The sequence below is a fragment of the Cornus florida genome, unplaced genomic scaffold, assembly GCF_030987335.1.
Source record: "Cornus florida cultivar Cherokee Brave unplaced genomic scaffold, ASM3098733v1 CherokeeBrave_3.0.0_Hap2_Chr11, whole genome shotgun sequence".
NCBI classification, from domain to species: Eukaryota; Viridiplantae; Streptophyta; class Magnoliopsida; order Cornales; family Cornaceae; genus Cornus; species Cornus florida.
The window spans coordinates 103,663,652-103,674,554 of NW_026775581.1; the positions used below are offsets into that span (position 1 = coordinate 103,663,652).

Below are 10,903 nucleotides of genomic sequence, written 5' to 3' on the forward strand. Positions count from 1 at the left end.
TTCACCTCATAAACGTACTATATAAAATAAAAAATTTCTTTATATTTCTTAGCCCGTTCCAAACTAGGAAATAAAGGGCAATTGATGGGAAAAAAGTAACCCTAAGTTTGACCAGCCGCCTTGACCAATCAATTTGACTCACTTTTCGTGAAAAAGAGGATAACAACAATATACGATAATGAGGAGATTATAATCATTCAGTTGACGAGAAATATGAGAGACCGATTATGGAAGATATACCAAATCTCCTTGATCGACATCTACACAACTGGATCTAGAGGCATTCTTAAATACGATAGAAAACCATTAACCAAGGTATGAGAAAAAAATTCCTGAACATTGAATAGATAATTAATTTTTCTGTTATACGATTCCAAGCACTAACTGAATCGTCAGAGGGTCCTTAGCCGGCACTGCACCGATGCTATTTAAGGTGATGTAATCTTCATTGTTTTGCAGGTAAACTTTGTCATTCTGGGTCGCGCTGATTTTTGATTCAAAATTATTAATACAAAATCATTAAAGTACAAATATTTTAGTTTTTAAATCAATTAAAATATATATAAATATGTTAGAATATATTGTAGAATATATTCTTATTATATTATAGAATATATTTTAGGGCTAAAATCTTAAAACCCCCCTTTTGTTTATCAAAACTATCTACTAACCCCCTCGAGTATTAAAAAACCCCCTGACATAACATAAACAATCACATTGCCCCCATTCCATCACAGAACCGTTAAATGCATACAAAATGACAAAAATGCCCTTAATAGTATATTAATATCTATTTAAATATAATTATAGTAATTACTATAATTATAATTATAAATATAATTACTATAATTATAGTAATTACTAGTATATAGGAATTATATATACACATAATTCTGGAAAAAATGATATTCAGAACCTTCTTACAAGTGATGAAATACATCATCATCTGCATATATTTACTTAACAATTTTGCTTGTTTCATCATGAATTTTTAATAATTCCAAAATAAAAAAATAAAAATAAAAAAAGAAGAGAATTTTAATTGATTTTAATTTCTCATGTGTTTTGTTAATCTCCCCTGGATGGACACCAAGGCGTCATGTCCAAAGGATAACTTCCCAACACTCTCAAGAAGGACGTGAACTCCTGAACCTCCGCCAGCGCGTTCTGTGCCCTAACCTCCGCCATGGATGCTTCGAAGTCGACGTAGAACATGTACTCAAAGTGTTTCGCCGTCCCAACGTTCGCGTCGTTGACCAGCCTGATCAGACGGTTCCGGTGAGGTCGGCTCTCTATCTTCGTCAAGCTTATATTCTTGAAAGTGAACGCCGACAACACCTTAAACAACACCGATGTCCCCTTCTCGTGCGCGAACACTATGCTCGTCTTAAACGGCCGGTCAGTCAGTGGTATGATCGACTCTCGAGCAAGCATCACGAACCGAGTTACGTTGCTGGAATCGTCCTGGATCCCGTCCGCCAGGATCTGGAGTCTGTACAGTCTGGACTATACATAAACATAGAGTGCTGGAAAACATGGAGTGCCGGAAAACATAGAGTGTAGGGGCAGTTTTGTCATTAAGTGGTTAAAAGGGTAGTATGGTCATATTCAAATGAAATATTATGCACGTGACAATCATGTGATCTGATCTGTTAGTTTTTGACGGAAAATTAACGAGAGGGGTTATTATGATAGACTTTTTAAAACATCGAGGGGTTTTATGATAGTTTCCGTACTTGAGGGGGTTGGTAGATAGTTTTTGTAAACAATAAAGGGGTATTTAGATTTTAGCCCTATATTTTAACCTTATATATATATGATTCTAACCTTGTTTAGGATTACTATATGTATAGTTACCATATACATATAAGGTTTACTTATTTATCACACATAACTCCTCCTATATAAACCCCTCTTGCATACATATCTCATACATATCAATATACAATAAATAGTTCTTTCTTTTATATTTAACATGATATCAAAGCCTTTCGATCTCTGGTAAATAATCTACCAGTTTATCGTAGTCACCGCCGGGGATGGCACAATTAGCCCCATCCTCGGCGGCGGCAGTCAACCGGTAAATCATGCTTACTAACTCACTCTTTTGCACTCCAAACTGCGCCACCATGCGTCTCAAGTGGTAATCCCACTCTTCAATAAGCTTTCACGTGCACCAACAGTAATCCCGTACCTCAACGTGTCGAATTAGCTCCGTCACCGCGCCACCACGCATTAGATCCAAATCGCGCCACGTGTCAGGCCACGTCATCCTGCCATATCAGCACCACCGCGTCATTATGCCACACCTGCACTGCCAAGGCAACAGGTGCCACGCCATCAGTTGACCAATTAGCCTCCAAGACACATCAATAGCGTTGTCAGCAGTAGTGTGTCACCTGCTACGTTAGTTGTCATGTTAGACACAGTCAGCAGCGGTGCCAGCAGTAGTGCCACATCACCTGCCACGTCAATTGTTAATCATGCCTCCATCTTTATCATGGGTAAAAACCCATCTTCACCAAATCAGCATCGCCGCGTCAAATCCACTCTGCGCCACGTGTCAGACCACGTCAGCATCGCTGTGTCAGATCTACGCCGCACCACGTGTTAGGCCATGTCAGCATCGCCGCGTCAGATCCACGTCACGCAATGTGTCAGGCTACGCCATCTTGCCACGTCAGCACCGCTACATCATATTTAATCCACCTTCATTTTGGGGGGTTGTTAAAATATATTTGTGATACCCCTCGGATCTGAGACACGGGTTGATCAGGCCCAAGCCTAAACTCGAGGGAATATCAAACAATTAATATTTTAAAACGAACATAGAATACAAAAAGATTTAAGAATTAAATAATGAAACTGAAAGAATTACTAAATATAAAATCCTCTAAAGTTAAACATTACATAATCCAACTCTCCAAAACATTCAAAGTACAACTCGGGAATCCATCTAGTGGACCCCTAAACAATATCCCAATTGAAATAAACAACTGGAAATAAAACTAAATCTAAAACATGGAATGAAATCCTACGTCGTCGGTAGAGTGAATGATAGTCTCTGCTCAGCATGATCAAGCCTAAGACTGGAACCGTCCAATACCTGAAAAATATAAGAGTGGGTTAGGCCCACGAATAAGTTCTAATTTAACTGCAATCCATACAGTGACCCGATACACAGATACATCCTAGATATCTCACAATATCTATCTAGTCCATAAATATATATATATCCACACTAAGGGACATTCACTGGACCACGAAGGGGTCTCAGTCTGAATAGAAAGCAACATGCAAAAACGCACCCAAATGTGGGTATGAGTACCTAGACCTAACAGGGTATACCTCAACCTATCATAGCCAGCTACGCATCCATTGCAAATACGCGCCCTAACCATCGACTATGAGACTCAAGCTTATATCGTGGTACCATAATCATATATCTAAAGTCCGTCCAAAACCATAGTATGTCACTCAATTGTTCATTGATCTGACATACGATTCATAATCTAGTTAGTCACTCAACTTATTCAATTGATATGACTTAACTACAACCAACAGTTAATCCAGGTGGTCACTTAACTTACTTAGTTGATCTGACCTAAATATAAGTAGGATTCAATTTTTACAATCCATTCCCTTATTCCAATAGGGTAGGTTTTAGCATTTTGAGCTAAACCATCCTAGTATGCCACCGTCCCATACCGGTGTATACGATCCACAACATCTATATAATTGACAGAATTTAGTGTACTAATGTGATACCCCTCGGATCCGAGACACGGGTTGATCAGGCCCAGGCCCAAACCCGAGGGAATATCAAACAATTAATATTTTATAATGAACACGGAATACAAAATAAATTAAAAAATGAAATTAAAGCTGGAAGGAACTAAAAATAGAATCCGCAAAATATTATAATTATTAAAATCCATAAAACCCAAACTCCAAAACTCCATCAGTTTACAACTTGGGAATCCATCTCTAATGGACCCCAATTAAACATCTAAATGGAAGATAGAACAAATGTAATAAACATCCAGAAATGAAACTATAGAGAGAGCCCTACATCGTCGGAAGAGTGAATAGAGACCTCTGCTCAGCACGAACACGTCTAAGCCTGGAACTGTCGTGTACCTGAAAAATAGAAGTGGGTCAGGCCCACGCGCAAGTTCTATACTACTATAATCCAAACAGAGGCCCGATACACATGTACATCCTAAACAATTCAACAATAGCTAATAGTCCGTAAATATATATATAGTCACACTAAAGGACTCTCACTAGACTACAGGCCGGTCTCAACCTGAATAGAGGTAACATGCTAAAACGCACACGTACTGGGCATATGTACCTATACCTAAACAGGGTACACCTCCAACCATCGTAGCCAGCTACACATCCCGATGCATATACGCTCCCTAGCCATCGGTCCTGAGGCTCAAGCTCATACCGAGGCACCATAACAGTACATATATAAAATCCATCCAAAATCCCTGGTATTGCCGTTCAACAAGTAGTTGCCATGACAATACAAATCCACGGGACTTAACTTTTAGTTAATCCTATTCTTATTCCAAGTAGGTGGGTAATGGTATTGATTTAAAAACCAAATCCATCCTTAGTATGCTACCGTCCCATACCGGTGCCTACTTTCCAATCCTCCAGTAGTCAATAATACCAATAAATCAAGTATATATCAACTAAATTCTAACATCCAACATTCAATGTTAGCAGTGATAAAATAAGCATTGATAAACAGGGTCACAACAACAACATATACATGCCCAATTTAAGTTGTTCCCTTTAGTCTGATATAAAGATAGAATTAATTAAAACTTCCATTTAACACCTTACAAATGACATACAGATATGTAGGGTATGTATCACAAAATTCTAACCTCCACAGTTGATACTAACTGTGATAATGTAACCATTAAAACAATATTCACAGTATGTATGTAGACATGCTCAAATTATAGTGTTCCACAAAACCGATCTAGTGTTAAACTCAAATCCTCCTAGTATTTAAGTTCCAACAGTAGCTATGACAGAAATCAAGATAGCTATCATCTAGACCCATCCTTCCAATAATTTATACTAGCAGTGGTAAGGAAAAACGTGAACCACAGAACCACAATGCATCCACAAACATGCTTAGTCTAGGTTAAACAAGCATACAACACTACTGTAACTACCAGTTTCATAGCAAAACAGATATCATTTTAGTTTGGTTTAATCTTCATTAATCCTGGAATCATTTAAGAGTGCAAAGAGTATGAAGCCTAAGGGAAAGAGTAAGGATAGAATCTTGCCTCAGAAACTTTTGTTCAAAGTTTCAACGTCGTCTTCTTAAAAAATCCCGGCGAGTTCCAAAACCCGGTTACTGTTCACAGGTACGAAACACTATTCCCGAACTTAAAATCTGATCTCCACCGTTCAGATTGTGCGACACTGAGTCATGAACCTATCCTCCAAATTTTAGCTCGATCGGGCCACGGACGAAGCGGGATTGGATGTTTGATGAAATCTGGGTAGAATGGAAAAAAAACCTGTGCGACCCGATTACTGTTCATGAGTACGAATCACTGTTCCTGAGATCAAACTCTAATCTCCACCGTTCAGATTGTGCGTCACTGAGTCTTGAACCTCTCCTCTAAAATTCAGCTGATGTTTGATGAAATCTGGGCGGAATGGAAAAAACCTGTGCGACCTGGTTACTGTTCATGAGTACGAATCACTGTTCCCGAGGTCAACCTCTGATCTTCACCGTTCAGATTGTGCGTCACTGAGTCGTGAACCTCTCCTCCAAAATTCAGCTCTATCGGACCACGGACGAAGCGGATCGGATGTTTGATGAAATCTGGGCAGAATGGAAAAACTGCGTTTGAAAAACTGCGTTTTTCCTTCTCCACTTGCACAAAACGTGTGCTTTGTTTAAAAAAAACCCTACACAGATGTCTACCTTATACTTAAAGAGTTTTCCTAAACCCTAGGTTCATTTAAGTCCAACTCACAATCCTAACCGGCCCATTCAATTAACGTAGAAACCTACGACGGCTATAATATAAAACCCTAATTTATACTGTAATTAAAACCCTAGTTAGATGTATTTACCTAATTACCCTATTCACCATTAAATACTTAACAGATAATCTAATTGAACAAAATAATAATTAGTAAACCCAATTAAACCAAATAAGACACACATAAAATAAGACACACACAGAATAATTAAACCAATTAAACTTAAGTCATTAATGCCAATTAAATAATTAAAACACTAACAAGTAATTCCAATCAAATAACTAAACCAATTACACTTAAACCATTAATGCCAATTAAATAATTAAACACTAACAAGTAATTCCAAATCAAATAACTAAAAATAAATATCATTTAAATAAATTAAATCACCACAAAAGAAAACAATTAAGCACCTAATAAAAAATAATGACACATAATCAAATAAAATGCACTTAAATAATAAATTAAATACCAGGAATATCCTTTTTTAAAATTAGGGGTATTACAACTCAGACTCATTGTGTTGACTCCATTGAACACGAACCAAAGGAATAACCTTATTACGAAGAATCTGATCTCGTCGGTCGACAATACGACAAGGTAGCTCTAAATAAGTTGCATCCGGCTGTAACGCAATCTCCCCAACATCGATATGCTGATACCGATCCTCATCTCGAAGAAATTTTCGCAACATGGAAACATGAAACACGTTGTGGACGCGATCCAACGTATCCGGAAATGCCAAACGATAAGCAACAGCTCCAATGCGATCCGTAATCATGAATGGACCAACAAATCGTGGTGACAACTTCCTTTTCTTCCCAAAGCGCATAACACCCTTCATAGGAGACACTTTGAGTAGAACCTGATCCCCAACCTGAAACTCCAAAGCCCGAATACGACGATCAGCATAGCTCTTCTGCCTACTTTGGGCAGTACGCATGCGATCTCGAATAAGAGCAATCTTTTCAGAGGTATCCTTGATGAACTCAGGACCTAAGAATCGATTCTCTCCAACCTCTATCCAACAAACAGGTGACCGACATGGTCGACCGTACAATGCCTCAAATGGTGCCATACCAATAGTCTTCTGGAAACTATTGTTATAAGCAAACTCCACAAGTGGCAAATATTCCTCCCAGTGGCCCTTGAAATCCAGAACACACGACCGAAGCATATCTTCTATAATCTGATTCACCTTCTTAGTCTGTCCGTCAGTCTGAGGATGATAAGCAGTACTAAGGTGTAACTCCGTACCTAAAGTCTGCTGAAAACTCTTCCAAAATCCAGATACAAAGCTCGAATCCCTGTCCGATATAATAGACAATGGAATGCCATGTAGCTTCACAATCTTTGAAATGTAAAGCCTCGCCAACTGCTCTGAAGTGTAGCCAGTACAAATAGACAAGAAATGAGCTGACTTGGTCAACCTATCCACAATGACCCATATGGAATTATGCCCCTTGAAAGAATTTGGCAACCCTTCCACAAAATCCATAGATATGCTCTCCCATTTCCACTCCGAAATTGGTAGTGGCTGTAGAGCTCCTGGCGGCCTCTGATGATCAATCTTAACCATCTGACAAGTACTACATTGAGAAACAAAAAGAACAATGTCCCTCTTCATACCTGCCCACCAAAACTGCCGCTTCATATCTTGATACATCTTATCGCCTCCTGGATGAACAGAGAACTTAGAGTGATGAGTCTCAGTCATCACAACCTTCCTCAAATTATCAGCAGAAGGTACCACTAACCGTCCCTTGTACCTTAAACCTCCATCAGCCCCAACATAGTGGAATGGAACCTCTCCGGAAGCTATCTCTGCGACCTTCTCGACACACTGCTGATCGGTGAGTTGTGCTTGTAAAACCTTGCGAATGATGGAAGGTGTAACCACCATGCAAACCATAAAAGCATCCGATAACTCATCCACACTCTTTAAAGCATTCCACTCAGTAGTGAATAGAGCAGAAAGACTACCAACAGGTCGGCGACTGAGTGCATCCGCCACTACATTCGTTTTCCCTAGATGGTACTGTATCGAAAAATGATAGTCTTTTACAAACTCCAACCATCTGCGTTGTCTCATATTTAGCTCCCGCTGAGTGAACAAGTACTGCAGACTCTTGTGATCACTGAATAATCTGAAGGACTCACCCAACAGATAATGCCTCCAAATATGCAAGGCAAATACCACTGCTGCCAACTCCAAATCATGTGTTGGATAAGTAAGCTCATGAGGCTTAAGTTTCCGAGATCCATAACAAATCGGTCACTCCTCCTGCATCAATACACATTCAAGACCCTGCAACGAAGCATCTGTGTAAACAAGATACTCTATCCCGCTCTGCGGAGTAGCCAGAACCGGTGCAGAAGTCAGCTTCCTTTTCAGCTCATCAAAAGCTCGCTGACAGTGTTCATCCCATACGAACTGTACACCCTTCTTGGTCAGATGAGTGAGTGGTCCTGCTATCTTGGAGAACCCCTGGATGAATCTCCTATAATATCCTGCCAGACCGAGAAAACTCCGAATCTCAGTAGGTGATGTAGGCTGTCCCTACTCAACCACCACTGAAACCATGGCCGGATCCACTGCTATCCCCTTTTCTGACACCACGTGACCCATAAATTTCACCTCCCGCTGCCAAAATTCACACTTCTCGAACTTGGCATATAACTGGTGCTTACGAAGCGTCTGCAAGATTATGCGAAGATATCTAGCATGATCGTCCTCCGACCTAGAATAGATCAAGATGTCATCAATAAAGACAATAACAAACTGATCCAAATAAGCCCGGAAGACTCTATTCATTAAGTCCATGAATACTGCAGGTGCATTAGTCGTCCCAAATGGCATAACTCGAAACTCATAAGAACCATATCGCGTGAGAAATGTTGTCTTAGGAACATCTTGCTCCCTGACCCTCAGCTGATGATACCCAGAACGCAGATCAATCTTGGAGAAATATGTGGCTCCCCTTAACTGATCAAACAAGTCATCAATCCTGGGTAAAAGGATACTTGTTACGAATCGTAACCTTGTTCAACTCCCTGTAATCTATACACAGACGAAGCGAACCATCATTCTTCTTTACAAACAAAACCGGTGCTCCCCAAGGTGATGTACTCCTACGAATAAAACCCTGGCTGAGTAACTGTTGAATCTGATCCCTCAGCTCTCTCATCTCTACCGGTGCCATCCTATAGGGTGCCCTAGCAATAGGCGCAGTGCCTGGAGCTAAGTCTATCACAAAATCGATCTCGCGACTAGGTGGCAACCATGGAATCTCCTGAAATACATCCGGGAAATCCTGTACAATCGGTATGTTATCCAATGACACAGTAATCCCCTCCTCATTTTCTTCCTCCACATGGAACAAATAGGTGCTACCGCCCCCTTTAGAACGTGGCATAGCTACTACATACATTTCCTGACCAGGTATGGTAAAAATAATAGATCTATCAAAACAAACAACTTGGGCATGGTAGTGAGACAACCAATCCATCCCAAGTATCACATCATAAGTGTGCATGTCCAGGACCAATAGATTGGCTAGAAATCTGAGTCTGCCAATATCTAGTGTCACAGGCCCATCACTCTTATGTATAATAGCTGTATCACCCAATGGTGTAGAAATACCCTGAGGTCTAGTGCATACCCTCGTCCTCATCCCAGACAAAGCAACAAAAGTCCTAACTACAAATGAGTGTGTAGCACCCGTATCAAATAAAACACGTCCATGCAAACCATGAATAAGAAACTTACCCTCAATAGTCTGAGGTGCCTGAACATCCTGTGGCATGGGGTTATACACCCTGCCATAGTGCAACTGCTGTGGTGCCTGTCCCTGAGTCTGCGGCGGTGCCGGTAAAGCCAGATGTGTCTGTCCCTGAATCCGTGGAACCTGTGGAGCTGGTAGAGGCACTGGCGCCCTCTGTCCCTGCTGCACATACTGTCTCTGTCCCTGTCCTTGTCCTACTTTAGGACACTGCCTGGTGGTATGACCATACTCTCCACAAGTGTAACAACTGCCCTGGAAAGTACCAAATGGCCTCCTCTGTCGGTTAGCCTGTAGCTGACCCTGTCCTGCCTGTGGTCCCCCATTCTGCTGCCTCTGAATAAGTGCCCCATTTCGGTGAGCATCTGAACCACCTTTGTGTTTCTTCCAAGGCTGTTGTCCTTGGAACTTGCCTTTGTCATTCTGCCGGTGACCATTGCCATTCCCCTTTTCAGCTGACTGATTAGTAGAGTCTTTATCTCCCCGCTTCTCACCACGAGCCTGTCTGATGTCCATAGTCAACTGATACTGTTGTAGAGCGGCGTCTACCACCTGAACATAGGTAGTATAGGCTGGACTACCTGTAATAGCTCTCTTGATAGACCACATCAGTCCCTTGACAAAACTGTTGCGCTTCTTCTCCTCTGTATCCACCTCCTCCGGTGCAAAGAGAGACAAGCGTGTGAACTGCTGCTCATACTCCGCCACTGTCATGTTTACCTGCTGCAGACTTAGAAACTCGGTCTTCATAGCTGCCCTGACTGCATAAGGAAAATATTTCTCATCAAAGAGAGCACTGAACTCATCATAAGACAATGTCATCCTCTCCTCTGAGGTGGTAACTGACTCCCACCACTGTAGTGCATCCCCAACTAGCTTAAAAGTAGCAAGCATCTGCTTCTGAACCTCCGTGCACTGAACCAAACGGAGATGATGCTCAATGTCCTGTTTCCACTGGTGAGCTGCTATCGCATCGGTTGAGCCTGAGAACACAGGTGGACTCCCCTTTGTGAAAGAGCTCCTAGCCTTTCCCCAAGAATCCATCTGAACCACTGGTGCTGGTACAGGTGCCGGCTGTACCTGAATCTGAT

General features: G+C 41.1%; 1 protein-coding gene across 1 annotated transcript; it reads right to left on the reverse strand.

Moving 5' to 3' along the window:
* Positions 1-886: 886 nt before the first annotated feature.
* Positions 887-2,131, reverse strand: LOC132281728 (arogenate dehydratase 3-like). Its single transcript, XM_059783403.1, has 2 exons — positions 2,015-2,131; positions 887-1,506 (listed from the first exon to the last, which is right to left on the reverse strand). Exons 1-2 carry the CDS (start codon positions 2,129-2,131, stop codon positions 1,069-1,071), a joined length of 555 nt encoding a protein of 184 aa, XP_059639386.1. The 3' UTR covers positions 887-1,068.
* Between the last annotated feature and the right edge of the window lie 8,772 nt (positions 2,132-10,903).

Excerpts from the sequence above, each read along its gene's own strand:
- LOC132281728 (XM_059783403.1), bottom strand. The coding sequence starts at position 2,131 with ATGGTGGCGCAGTTTGGAGTGCAAAAGAGTGAGTTAGTAAGCATGATT. Across the intron at positions 1,507-2,014 it reads GCGGTGACTACGATAAACTG|TCCAGACTGTACAGACTCCA; the intron begins GTAGATTATTTA and ends GTTTATGTATAG.